The sequence below is a fragment of the Etheostoma cragini genome, chromosome 10, assembly GCF_013103735.1.
Source record: "Etheostoma cragini isolate CJK2018 chromosome 10, CSU_Ecrag_1.0, whole genome shotgun sequence".
Taxonomy (NCBI): Eukaryota; Metazoa; Chordata; class Actinopteri; order Perciformes; family Percidae; genus Etheostoma; species Etheostoma cragini.
The window spans coordinates 17858868-17873416 of record NC_048416.1 but is presented as its reverse complement, the minus strand read 5'-3'; the positions used below and the strand labels follow the sequence as shown (position 1 = coordinate 17873416).

At 41.1% G+C, this 14549-nt stretch overlaps 1 protein-coding gene across 4 annotated transcripts; it reads left to right on the top strand.

Moving 5' to 3' along the window:
* The first annotated feature begins 209 nt into the window (after positions 1 to 209).
* Positions 210 to 13958, top strand: ganab (glucosidase, alpha; neutral AB). 4 transcript variants are annotated; one of them, XM_034884051.1, is made up of 25 exons: positions 210 to 469; positions 1268 to 1369; positions 1467 to 1575; positions 1891 to 2018; positions 2783 to 2962; positions 3123 to 3188; positions 5192 to 5249; positions 5369 to 5450; positions 5612 to 5708; positions 5863 to 6043; positions 6164 to 6317; positions 6843 to 7078; positions 7293 to 7419; positions 7600 to 7679; positions 8057 to 8197; positions 8551 to 8647; positions 8943 to 9044; positions 9578 to 9821; positions 10128 to 10192; positions 10537 to 10613; positions 10724 to 10798; positions 10897 to 11010; positions 11117 to 11226; positions 11442 to 11542; positions 12312 to 13958. In XM_034884051.1, the coding sequence occupies exons 1-25, from the start codon at positions 450 to 452 to the stop codon at positions 12419 to 12421; spliced, it is 2856 nt and encodes a 951-aa protein (XP_034739942.1). In that variant the 5' UTR covers positions 210 to 449; the 3' UTR covers positions 12422 to 13958. The 4 variants fall into 4 exon arrangements, with proteins under 4 accessions (XP_034739942.1, XP_034739943.1, XP_034739940.1 ...); XM_034884052.1 differs by having other exon boundaries at positions 463 to 562; XM_034884049.1 differs by lacking the exon at positions 210 to 469 and adding an exon at positions 496 to 585.
* Positions 13959 to 14549: the final 591 nt, after the last annotated feature.

Here is a 14549-nt window from a genome sequence, read left to right as displayed (position 1 = left end):
TGAAATAATCATCTTTGTTCATGCTAAAATGAGGGAATGAGTGAATGTTGTCACCCCTCACATCTACAATGGGGGATCCCCAGGTTTGGAGCCAGTGCTTTAATCAAAATTTACATCAGGATTCATAAATTTAGGATTGATTTCAGGTGTGTTATCGTGGATTAAATTAGTGGGACAAATCCACGACTGCAGCCTGGAGATGACGTGTCCGTGCCTGAGAGGATGAATATGCAAACAAAGTTGACGTAACGACACATCCTCATTTTATCGTCAACCAGAAAAAAAGAACTCTATATTGTAAATATTGTAATCCATACATTTAATTTTCATTATTTTGTATTAATTTAAAGAAGAAAAAGCATGAATATTTAAATTATTGAGAATCGTACTTTTTAACCCTCTTTGTTACCGACTGGTGTGGGGCGGAGTCCAGCAGAATCAGAATCAAGATGGCCACCATCACTGATAGGTAAGACAAAGCAGGTCCGCCGTTTTATCGTGAATTTTTCATTTGTTCGATACAGCTATGTTATCAGCGCATCGGAGGCCAGAAATTATCGCTGTGGGTAAACACTTTGTAGACGCGTGAGCAAACAACTACCATTGTTTCAGGGTTTAGCGGCCTCCAGGGGAATTCATACGGGAAAAGGTCTTGATCCACTCAATTGAATAAGCGGATTGACCGGCTGTTAGCCGTTAGCAAGGTTAGCATGATATCCTGATCCAAAGTGGTATTTAACGACAACACTGCTGTCTGGCAACCAGGCGATAGTCAGTCTGTAAAAGACCGATACAAAACTGGTGTCAAGTTAGTACTTTGTGCCTGCTTTCTTATGTAGCTAGTTCTTTTCCATACATCCGATTGAATGCTAGCTAACATTAGCCCATTTGAGCGGATACGTTAGCTAATCATTTCAAGCATCACATCACCCGGCTTTGACAGGAGTTTGAGAGGGCTGCAGGCCCAGGGTCTAACATAAAACACGGCATTTTGGATACTGTTAATAATGTTAATGTGTGCAAGTAGTGTGTAGCAGTATGATTAAATGGGTAAACTGCCTTTCCACTAGAGGACACATTTTACCAGCACTGAGAGGTCAAAGTCCGGGTGTGTGTTCTGTATAAACTCAATTTCGGTGTATGTACTGTGATCTGATAATGGTCCTCATGGGTAGCTAATTACTTAGGCATTGTTACACCACATGCATGCCAATGAATTGGAGAGGTATCATCTACAGTTTAGGTTGTCTTCTTGATTTCTTTGAAGGATGGCGCCTGTCTTGGTGCTCTGGCTGGCCGTGTGCCTCGGTGGTACTTGGGCTGTGGACAAGGGCAACTTCAAGACCTGTGACCAGAGTGCCTTCTGCAAGTGAGTGCAAGAGAGAAAAATAATAATACATTTACTTACTTAAAGTTGCTTTAAAAAAAAAAAGCACAGATTCATCTTATTATTCCGTTTTAAACAGGCGACAGCGAGCGTTGAAGCCTGCTGAGTCTCCCTATCGAGCCCTGCTGGAGACCATGGAGCTGACCAACACCAGACTCACGCTGCAGCTCATCAATGATAACAATAAAGTAAATTGCGAGTTCAGATCCAGTTTACAATGAGGGCTATTATGGCTGCCAGAGGAAAAGACACTAACTTTAATTCACAAGAGCCTCAGTTGAATTTTCCAGCACTTAACTAAAATGATAAATATGGCCGTAACCCGTTCTCAGATGGGGAAATTTTCAGGCTATAATGAAAGAAAAATTTACTAGTTTCACATTTTGTGGCAGCAATACCAAATGCCTACAAAAAGCTACCTAAGTGTAATGCCAACTAAACAAGTTTGCCGACCTCTGCTGTAGTGTTCCCTTCTCACCCCTCTTTTTGTGTTTGTCTCTTAGGTGCGTCTGCTGCTTGAGCTCTACCGTCTCCAGGGAAACATGACAAGGGTGAAGATTAACGAGCTCAAGCCGCTAAAGCCTCGCTATGAGGTCCCAGACGTCCTCATCAGGGAGCCGCCTACTGAGCCGTAAGTCTCCCAAGGGTGTTACTGACGGTGTGGGGTGGGTGGTGCTTTTGATGTGACGATGTGAGTTTTGGTCCTGCCATTGTCAACTTTAATAATTTAGTGTGTTATACTGTAGGTTGAGGCATTGTACCCATTGACACAGAACTCAAAATTCTTTCAGAGAAACAAAAGAGCCCATTTGAGATAATCGCCTTCTGGCTTCATCTCTCATTCAGAATCTCATTCAAATTTTCAACCTTGTAGTTTAGTTTTTCTTCTTCACTAGGACAGGAAAGCAAATTAGACAAACCTACAGCATTTAGATCGACCGTGAGTAGATAGTTAGGCTGTTGTGGCTCTGGTAGAGCGGCCATCTATCAGTTGGAGGGCCGGTGGTTCAATCCCTGTCGAAGTGTCCTTTGGCAAGACACTGAACCCCCAATTGCTCCTGATCAGTGTGTTTATGTGCTTCTGATAAGCAAGTGGTGGCCTCAGCCACCAGTGTATGAATGTGTGTGTGAATGGTGAATGCTGTCCCGTAGTATGTAATGTAATGAATTCTATCCATTTTAGATAGTAATTGAAAGGTAAAGTGTTTATTTTTTTTGTTATATAAAGCTGTACTGACTGTAAACCCCCCTCAGGCAAATTTAAAAAATTGGGTTATATTAATAAAATTAACTAGACTTTTCCTCTTTCCTTTTCCTTTTTCTAAACCAAATCCTCTTTAACTGAACTCTCTCTCTCTCTCTCTCTCTCTCTCTCTCTCTCCCCCCCCCCCTTAGCCTGTCTCTTTTGTCTCAGGACGAGAATGGGGTCGTGCTGTCCCTGGGGGTGGAGTCTCAGAGGGTCATCGTCAGCGTCCGGCCCTTCCGATTGGACATCATGGAAGGGCGAGATGTGTTGATGTCGCTGAACTCGCGTGGCCTGCTGGCCTTTGAGCACCTGAGGATGCGCAAGGACACGTGAGAAACCCACAAATGCACACACATTTACAAATGCCAGCCCTCTTTTCATCCACGTCGTCACTCAGTGGATGATTTCGATTTTTGTTCCCATGAAATGGTTTGTTTTTGAGTATTGTCTCTGACTCGTTGTTCTGTCCTCTTCTCCCTATCATCCTAGTTTCTCCTATAAAGTAACTAGCACAGTGGCTAGCGTGTGGGATAATATCAAGAGGGTATTCTCTAGGTAAAGACCCTTAAGATTTGTAAGTGTGTATTCTGTTCCTTGTGCTAATGCTGCCAATAGTGACAAAAATCGTAGGGACTCCCATAACTGCAAGTACAGTGTGTTAACCCTCCAATAAATGTGACTGAGAGCGGTGTGGCTGAGTGTGTGCATGTCAGTGTTTTAATTTGATCCTTAATTAAGGGGTCAGCCCTCTGTTATCATTCTCCATATCTTTTGAAGGATCATTTAATCTAATAATAAAAATTGCCAGTTGTGTATTGTTCTTCTCATTTCATGAAACAAAGAAAAATCATCCTAATCATTAAAAAGCAAATTCACGTAAATTATGTAGGGTCTGATGTGCCAACCAGTGATTTTACTGTCTTGTCAGATCAGTGTCCAATAAACTAAATCAATTGTGTAGAGTGTCACTCCAGCAGATCTAACATTGCAACTGCATGGCTGGCTGTGCAATGTTGACTGAAAGTAGTTTTCACGCTTGCTTAGCTCATGGTGATAGCTAACTGTGATAGATGAGCTATAATGCTGATGGCAGCAGGTGTGGACCAGTTTAGAAGGCACCTACACGCACACACATGTAGTCTGAGTTACAACAGATAGTTAGTGCCTTATTTTCTTATACTGCAGCCCAGTTCCCAAACCCAACAGCAAAATCTCTCTTTGTGGTTATACTCTGAAGTTTACATTTCAGTTTAAGGGGTTTCAAGTTCTCTTACTTGAGACATTTAATGCATTTTGTTCTCTGGCACAGTGCTTCTTTTGAGCTCTTAAGCCATACTCTCATTATTGGAAAAAAAAACCAGCTTTCGTAGGCGCCTTCATCGTTGTTGTGTTTATAGTGTATTGTGAGGTCCAGCAACGATGTATGAAGTGTGGTTGCATTTAAGATGAAGATTAAGAAAGAAAAAAACAGAAAATGTTTGCAGGGTAAGATATCAGCCTGAAGATAAAACCAGTTTTGTTACAAAAAATGCTGTTTGAGTCTCTGTGCTGATCTAACTATGATTAACGTTCACGTTGTAACCTGATGGTCTTTCAGAAAGTCCATTTGCCTAGTATATTTGGAAACTAACGATGAATAGGGCCTCCGATTTATTTACTTATTAATTTTTTTTTTTTACACATCAAAATCTGTTTACAGGTCTTGGGGGGGAACTACTGCATATTTAAAAGAAACCAACAAACAATCTTTTTGTGGCTCCAGAGGGAGCTGTGTGAAGTCTTAACTGTTCTCACATGATGTCACTTGAGACAGCATCAGCTGAAAATGAAATCTCAGGGTGTGGATTTAGAAAGAAGTGAGTTTAGCAGACTTCTGTAGCGCACTCCTCGTCACTGCTTAAGACTAGCAGCACAATACTGGATAAGCTGCTACTAGCATAACTCATCAGAATTACCAACTGATCTGCTGGCTGTTGAGTTGCATTGTGGGTAGGCGCCAGGTTCTCAGAGAGCCTTTTTTTTCACTGCAATGCGAATATGGCATAAAAATGCTTTTAAGACACATTTTGGCACTACTGCCTCTTGCTTGTACTGCAGATCATGCACATCAACAGATGTGTGACTGACAATTTTTAGCAGCTCAAAGCCTTGTTTGATGGGGTCTTTAGGTTATTGCCATGGCCCTTATCACACCATGGTAAACGGGGAATCAACGTGGTACCAGCTGGTTCTGTAAGGAGCCTTGCGGATGATCCATAAAGCAGGCTCTTGAGGTCTTGTCCCATAATGCTTAGCTTGAAATAGCCACAAGGTAGGGAGTTGCTCAGTGTCCTTTGCCATCAAAGTTAAGTCAATCAAGACTGGGTATTTTTAGTTGTCATTGTGAAGTCAAAGGGCAATCACCAAACTCCCCAGTCTGTATGTCCTTTTTCCTTTTTTGTTATATTTTAAATATGATCTTATATAGTGCCACTTGTATAGATAGCATGACTTTGCCAAGGTGACACATTTTTCTTTTCCCTATTTCCCCTATCTCCACTCATTGTGCCATGGAGCAGTCAGGTAGAGCCAGAGGCCGAGAAGAAAGAGGAGGATGATCCGGCAAACCAGTCCGAGGTACTACACACTAAAATGCACCGCATTTTCCGCTCCCTCTCTTTATTTTAAACACACCCTTTCTACGCTTCTCTATCTTCTCTTATAAATAACGTTATTGTTCTCCCTCTGCCGGCCAGACCACAAAAGAAGAGGAAGAGAAAGTAGAAGATGGGATGTGGGAGGAAACGTTTAAATCACACTCAGACAGTAAACCAAATGGTAAGTTCTCCTTTTATTTTATTATTTTAATTTAGCATGATTATTATTATTGCCATAATATCTTCATGCATGTGTTATTGAGGGCATTTAATGTTGTATCTAAAATAAGTCTGGTGTATTGACTCTCCACTAACTGATAATTGGGTGCTCTCACCTCACAGGTCCATCTGCTGTTAGTTTAGACTTTTCGTTGCCGGGTGTGGAGCATGTCTACGGCATCCCAGAACACGCAGATACCCTCAGACTCAAAACAACAGAGTGAGTGTCACGTCATATTTCAAACACAAAGTTACGATGCAGTTTGAATTTTCCTTGACATTGACTGGCACATGCACAGTGGTCACTGTAGTCTTCACTGCATTGGATTAAGTGTGTGTGTGTGTGTGTGTGTGTGTGTGTTTGTCTCTTTCAGTAATGGAGATCCATATCGGCTTTATAACCTGGATGTTTTCCAGTACGAGCTGTATAACCCTATGGCCCTTTATGGCGTTGTACCAGTCATGTTGGCCCACAACACCCAGAGGACCACAGGCATCTTCTGGCTCAATGCTGCTGAGACCTGGGTGGATATTAGCTCCAACACAGCTGGGAAGGTATGTCCCTTTTTTATTTTTCCTTAGGTCCTGGGCCTGTTTTGGTCCAAAATAGCCAGTAATTAATGTCTGCTGCAACAAAGCCCAGTGCTTCTCTTACTCACTTTTGTCTCTTTCCAGACTGTGTTTGGAAAAATGCTAGATTATGTTCAAGGCTCCAGTGAGACTCCACAGACAGACGTCCGTTGGATCTCTGAAAGTGGCATCATTGATGTCTTCATCATGCTTGGGCCAACACCCAATGATGTCTTTTCTCAGTATGCCTCCCTCACAGGTAAAGTAGGTAGATGGATGACTCGCATAAACTCTTTCTGCCTTATTTCCCATGTTTTCCCCATGACTAAAGAGTGCGTCCTGTAGTTTATGCTGGAGAAAGGGATACTCAATTATAAAAACTAAAATTAAAGAAACTTTTTTTATCAGAAATAAGTCTGCACTTTTCAGTTAGATAAAACTACTTAATGCACAGATTAAAGAACTTTGAAACTTTTGATAAAGAGACACAATTAATTTATTGATTTTAAACCTTGCTGTTTTACTTAAATCCAGTTTGTAATTAATCATGAACAAAATTGAATTTTATTGGTTCAGACATTTAACACAAAGGCTTTGGCTCAATTTTTAGTCTCTGGAGAATCCCGTTATTTCACCTGGGATCCACTAACCCAAGATAAAGGTTAAAGGCGTTTTACAACCCGAGTACTGGTGCCTGTGTTGCCAAATAAATTATCTGACTAACCTCCTCAGTCTCAGTTCCCCTCCTCGCATCTCCTAACTTCCTCCTCCTGTTGTTCATCAGGCACTCAGTCCTTCCCTCCCCTAGCTGCTGTGGGCTACCACCAGTGCCGCTGGAACTACAATGACCAGGAAGACGTGTCTTCAGTGGATGCTGGCTTTGACGAGCACGACATCCCTTATGATTATATCTGGCTTGATATCGAGCACACGGATGGCAAGCGCTACTTCACCTGGGATCCACACAAGTTTGCAACACCTAAGGAAATGCTGCAAGGTCTTGTGGACAAGAAACGCAAGGTACATACGACAAATAATCCAACATCACTGTACCAGCAGACAATGTCAGGATCCGCAATTTCTGCAAGGAGTTCTCCAGGATCTATTCTACTTTCCATCTAAAATTAATTATCTGCAGGCACTGTCAGGACAGGACTTAGACACATACATTTTTAAGACTTTGTGGTCAGTCTCCTTTTTAATTGTGTGTTGTTGTATTTTTTTTAAAATGTAGATGGTGGCCATTGTGGACCCTCATATCAAAGTAGACACTAATTACAAGATCCACAATGAAATCCGCTCTCGGGGATACTATGTCAAGAATAAAGATGGTGGAGACTACGAGGGTTGGTGCTGGCCAGGTAAAAGGGTTAACAACTCTGCATCAATCAACAGAAACTGCATTTGTAAATATTCTTCATGAACTGAATCTTAACTGGGAAACATTGACATTTTATAGTGCCATGTTTCTCAGTGTGCAGATATTATTGCAATGGACATTTCTTACATTCCTTTTTTGTACTTTGGATGATGTCCTTAAGGTAGTGCCGGCTATCCAGACTTCACCCGTGCAGACATGAGAGAATGGTGGGCCAGCATGTTTGCCTACGATCAGTATGAGGTGAGTCTGAAGTCATCCTTCTGTCGCTCAGCTAAAGACAAACCGTCACTAATCTGCAACTAAGTGTGTAAGGGAAATACTAAAGATTTAGCGTGTTGGCTGTGTGCTTGCTTTCTACAAGGAAGGACATGACAACAGTTTTTTTGTAGACCTTTTATTTACCTGGGAAATTCTTCTGCAAAACCCAATAGCATATTCTCACATGGGAGCTGCCAATAACAACCTAATTTTGTTTTACTGTTGATCACTGACTGAATATTTTAGGCATCTGAAAGGATTTTTAATTTTGGCGCTCAGGTTTAGCGGCTCTCACTTATCCCATAATATGGTTCGTCTGTCCTCAAAACTTACATGCACAATCTCTGTTCACGCTCAAGGGTTCCATGGAGAATCTGTATACATGGAACGACATGAATGAGCCGTCAGTGTTCAACGGGCCAGAGGTGACAATGCACAAGGACGCAATGCACGGAGCCTGGGAGCACCGTGACCTGCACAACTTATATGGCTTCTATGTGGTGAGTGCACACAATTCGTCTTCAGCTTTTTCTGAAAGACTGAACCTTTCTGTTAAACATTTCATCCTGTTTATGTTTTTCAGTCTGGTTAAGCGTTCATGCATTAATGTTAACTACTGTACTAAATAGTTGGCAACTGCAGTTGATTTATTGCAGAAAATGACTTAACGTAATGACTTAGATTCCAGCGTGTGTCCAGGCAGGTAGAATAAGAACACAATGATTTTTTAAAATAATTTTAGCGATATGTCATAGTTCAGAAATCAGTTTGAAAAAGATCAAAATTTGCTCTAAAAATTAGATGTTTTGGGGTAAATAAAAAGATCCCTGAATATTCTGTGTAAAACCTGCAGCAAATGGCCACAGCGGAGGGTCAGATCCAGAGGTCGGGAGGAATTGAGCGACCTTTTGTTTTGACCAGAGCCTTCTTTGCCGGGTCGCAGCGCTACGGTGAGCCCTTTTACTGCTTTTACTTTTCATTCTACCAGCGGGTGTTTATGATCCATATTGTTAACCTGTTGTTTGGCATTGCATATATTGTAAATAATTTTGGATTTGCACCTTATTTATAGTTATTTTAGACATTTATATCTGCACTCCTTTCTATTTTGTATTGTATCTGCTGCACAGCTGTTTTGCTAAATTATAAATGAAGTGCTGTCTTATAGAGAACCATTTTGTGTCAGGCTATTTATGCAGAGGACCTCGAGTGTTAAAGTGTGTGTGTGTGTGTGTGTTTCTGTAGGTGCTGTGTGGACAGGAGATAATGCTGCTGAGTGGGAGCATCTGAAGATCTCTATCCCCATGTGTCTGAGTATGGGCCTGGTTGGAATCTCTTTCTGTGGTGGTGAGTTTTATCCAGCTTCACAGTCTGCTCTTACACTCGTAGTTTGTCCCAGTGGTCCGTGTAAAAATTATAATACCTGGGCTGGCTTCCAACATATTCAAAAGTATTTTTGCATTGCTACACTGAAGTTTTTACATTTAACTATACTGAAGTGTTTTATTCGGCTACAACAGTTATGCAGGATGTGAGACTAAAAAAAGGAGAGACTTTAATTAGAAGTAGTTTCTGAAATAAATTTTGAGGCGTTACTATGGTGAGAGCACAGGTTTCCTGGGTAACTGAAGTTATGTATAGCATTTCTGCTGGCTGTATGTATTAAGCTTGTATTCATGATCAGATCAGGTGTTTTATGTTATTGCACCTGTGTTAAATAAAGATGATTCAGTATAAGGAAAACACAAATTTGGCTCGAGTTGCAGCCACAAGCTCCAAAAATATATCTGTCGAGCGGCTGTTTGGTTTCTCCAAGACACTTTAATTATATAATGAACAGCCCAGATCCGACAGTAACTCTGACCCCTTCTCTCTCATAGCTGACGTAGGTGGTTTCTTCAAGTCTCCAAGCACTGAGCTGCTGGTGCGTTGGTACCAGACGGGGGCGTATCAGCCGTTCTTCAGGGCCCACGCCCACCTGGACACCCCCCGCCGCGAGCCCTGGCTGTTTGGTCCGGAAAACACGGCGCTGATCCGTGAAGCGGTGCGCCAGCGCTACGCCCTCCTGCCCTACTGGTACCAACAATTCTATCAAGCACACCGCACTGGACAGCCCATTATGAGGTGAGGACAGGACAGGGCAGGATACATTGTTTGTGTTGGCGTCTCTTTCATGTCATCTTACCATTAGTGGGGAGTTACAAAATAACCTCCAATCAGGTTATATTAGTACCTGCTTGTTCTGCTAGAGATTATCTCACTCTGGCTTTTCCAAACAAAAATGTGTCCCCTAATCTGAATTACAATTATGCGTACAATATCAATGCACAACAATACATTGTGTTGTTGTTTTGAATTCACTGCAGATTTCAATAATATGCTTTGATGCAGATGAAAATCTTGTAATCACTTTACTCATCTCTATTTCAGACCACTTTGGGTGGAGTATCCTCAGGATCCTGCTACTTTCACTGTGGATGACGAGTTCTTGATCGGTGAGAAACAGAACACCAAAACTGTTTTTTTTTTTCAGTTAAAACATCCACCAAAAGATCTCTTGATTATTTTAGATTTCTCTTTTTTTAAATCGGTGTCTGATGTTCAAAGTTGTCTCCAATTATTGATCGATTTAAGTGCAGAATCTCTGCAGCTCATTCCAGATCTGTACTGTGGTTACTTTTGTTGTTGTTGTTGTGTTGAATGTGGAGCACTTGTGCTGAAAACAGCCGAGGTATAAAAGGGCAAAGTAGAATGAAATCATAAAATCAATTATAACAGTAAGGCAGACATTGTTCAAAACAATTATCAGATCCACTGATGTTACTTAACTCGTCTGCAGGAAGAGACCTGTTGGTGCACCCAGTTACTGAGGAGGGAGCCAGGGGAGTCACCGCCTACCTGCCTGGCAAAGACGAGGTAAGAGGAAGAAGCACAAAGGCTTTAACACATCTTGCAGTTACTGCATGATTCTGGTGTCTTGAGTGTTTCTCTCAAGAAAAGGTGATTCAGATGTCCTTGTTCCTCAGGTTTGGTTTGACGTTAAAACCTTCCAGAAGCACAACGGGGCCCAGAACCTTTACATCCCTGTCACCATGAGCTCTGTAAGATGCCCAATTTCTACATTTCGAGGCCCTGCACATCCTTCAATAGTATCTTCCTTGTTTCCTCTGTAAAATGGAGCTTTCTGTCTTCTTTTCAGATTCCAGTGTTCCAGCGCGGCGGCTCCATTATTCCCAAGAAGATGCGAGTTCGCAGGTCCTCCTCATGCATGATGCATGACCCCTACACTCTATATGTGGCTCTTAACCCCCAGGTATCTCAATTGCACATACTCTCGATGACAGCTGCCAACACGCAACTGTCACCCACTGCTATTATGTTGCATTGTCATACTTGATTTTATACTTTTTCTTTGACAGAGAACTGCAGAGGGTAAGCTCTACATAGATGATGGCCACACCTTCAACTATGAAAAGAAGGAGTTCGTCCACAGGAGGCTGTCCTTCGCCAACAACATCCTCTCTTCTGTGTGAGTGATATGAATATTCTCAGTTTCACTCTGGTAAAAAACCTGCTTTTATTTAAGCAAAAATCCACCTCAGATAGGCTCTTAGATATTTAAATTTAGATCTTTATTGTGTCCCAAACATAACATTATAAACCATTTTATGATTTGTATTATAGGGGTTAATGTATCATTTTTGTGTTGTAAATATTAAATCCATGTCTGTGCTCTGTCCACAGTAACTTGGCTCCAGATGCCCAGTTTACCACCCAATCCTGGATTGAACGTGTTGTCATACTGGGAGCCAGTAAGCCCAGCACAGTGACCCTGAAGACTGCTGGTGAGTGGCCATAATACAGCCGTTCTCCTGCATGTCTATTCTTCTTGATTGATTTGTTTAAAGTTATGGACTGTATGCTGACCAATAAAATCAGCTGAAATGCATCTATTTCACAAGAGGCAGCTAACCGTCTTCATGTAAGAGTTTAATGATTAAAACACAGTCCAGTGTTACAATCTTCCCATTTACCTGAAATTGAATGAATGTGAACACAGTTTCCCTTAAGAGATGGTCGTTAAATAGTTTGTAACTTTCTGTAATAACTAAGGCAGCATTGCAAAAGAAGAATTAGTTAAATATAGTTGATTGAAAATTGGATTTGGAATTTATGATTTTATATTTATCAATATCATCTTGGTTAACCAGGTCTCTTTTATTTTTAGCTGTTAACTACTACAATACGCACATACTCAAGTTTTAATACCAAGTGTTTTTCCTCTGTCATAGAGCTCAAACACGATTTTGTGTGGACAACTTAATTTGTGTGCACTTGAACATCTTCAGACAGAGGTTTGGGGAAGTTAAGTGTGAAAGTCAGTTATAAAATGGCTGTTAAATGCTTTGGTGTGGTCACACTTCCGAACAGTTTACACTCAGTGAAACCGAGTATGAAGGCTTTCAACTTGGATGCAATTTCCTGGAGGCGAAACTTTTTTCAGCCAGTCGCATTGCACCTCAAGATTACAAAGATTATTTTTTTGGCTGCGTGAGATTGACATAAGACTTTCTCCTCAAAGTATCTCCTTAAATGTTCTTGTCTCTTTTGCAGATGGTCAGGAGAGCCAACTAGAGTTTGACTTTGACGCCTCCATGTCTGTGCTGACGCTCCGCAAGCCCGGCATGAACGCAGGGGCAGACTGGAACGTTATGCTTCAGTAACCATGCAGACAGGAGAGGAAGAGCAGGAGTAGAAAATGACTGAACAGGAGAGAGGAAGGAAAAGGCACAAGGCGTTGATGCTCATGACTAACTACAGCAAGACAACAGGATAGCCATCATAGAAAATAAAGGAGACACACACACACACGCGCACGCGCACGTAGACCTGTCAGCCATGTGACATCACTGCCATGTCTCTTATGTGTTCAGTCGCACTGGAATACTTAACAGAGGTTACTACTAGATAGATAATTATGTTTGTCACATTTTTCAAATAGGTAACAAATGAGAAAATGTTATCATTGTAATTCATATTTGGGCTAAAGAAAGAACACTCTTTGTTGTCCAGCCAGTCTGCTTCATAAGAAAGATCACTGTGGGGATTGTATGCCATTTTTTTAGATGAAGGCTCACATTCAAAGCACATGATCTACCTGTTGGTGATTCCCTCTTATCTGTTTCTGACTCAATGCTTAAATTCATTCCCCCCTCTTTTAAACCAAGCACTTCAGTCAGCTCAGAGCTCAACCTTCTTTATTCTCGCCATGTTTCATATATTTTGAGTAGGGCTTGCCACCATTCAGCTTTGTGGCTCTACACTTAAAGGTGAAGTCAACAGCCAAACAAATACACCCCTCCGGTCAGTTCAGAACGTTGTGCCAGATTCATGTTCCCTCTCGCTAACACAGCCTTTCTTTTTATACGTCTGTAGCTTTTCCCTTGTCCTCTGCAGAACAAGGGATGGAATAGTGGTTGTTTGTTTTCCCATTTACGGAACCAGGGCTGTGTATGAACGCATAACGGATAGCCAGCCGATTGGGTGGAAATATGTGTGTTGGATTAGAATGGCTGACTCCACCTTTTATTTTTACCACAAAATAAAAAAAATAATACTCTTTCTTAGCAATCCTGACCTGTTAATTCTTGTTAAGTCCCTCCTTGAGCTTGTCAATGATGAATTATTGTGTGCATGGAAATGATACATTATTGTCTCTAAATTACGGAAGTAGTTGGGTCGATTTCCAGCTGTTCTTGTCAACCAACTCTGCAGTGGGTATGAGCTGAACCACTGATGTTTGCGGATCATCCTGTTGATGTGCTTTCTTTGTTTTATCAAGTTCTTTTCCAAGCACTGTTTACGAGATAATTTTTAATGCACTTCAAGAAGAGTGTGAGAAATTTAAAATTGTTTAGATTTCCATGAGCTACTAGGTGTCAAGACTGTCCAGGGTTTCCAGTGTTTCATTTGGATCTTATTGAACTAGTCAAATCTCATCCTTGAAAGGTTTTACTAGCAAATGTTCGTTTGATTTTCTGGAGACTCTAGATTGTTTTCCATCTAGTCAAATCCTTGGACCATTTAGGAGTTTTGTTCTATGAGTTTGTTTCTCCTTTGATTGTTTTTATGATCATTAATGTACATGTTGCTTATGGCTTAAGTTGGCAAATGGAAGTGAAGGAAAGGACTGTCAAGTAAAGTTGTCAAATGTACTAAAAGATAAAGACCAAGTGAAAATAAAGTTGACCAAATGTAAAAGATTTTATGTATTTTTTTTTTTAATTAGCATTTCTCTAATTTAATGAGACATCAGTTTTGTGAAAGAACTGGATCATATTTATTGGGGTTTTTTTTCAGCATGTTGACCCAATGGTTGGCACTGTGACCTCAAACCCTGGTCGGCCCCGGCCTCGTGTAGAGTTTGCGTAGATGTTAGCTGCTAGCATGGCACTCCCTCAGGCTCAGCCTCTGACTGGCTAGCTGTGCTGAACTAGCTACTGCGGCTGTGCGACTCCCAACAAAGATGGTACAGAAGTGAGGTGCCTCACTCTGTAGTTAAAACAGAGATCTCAACACACAGGGTGAAAAGAGGAGCTGCAGCAATGTGCAGTACAACAAAAAGAATATGGTGATTTTTAAAAATTTAAATGTAAACCTATTTTATATATATATTTTTATATGTGTGTGTGTGTGTGTGTAATCGGTTTAAATGATGTAATATATCATATGAGCACTTTAACTATACACTTAGTTGTTCAAGGAGCAGTGTATTGATCAGTTTGTTTAGCCACTTTTTTAACAGCAGTGTCCTCCATTTTCTTGAGCTGCAGTTAAGGAGATGTGTTCTGC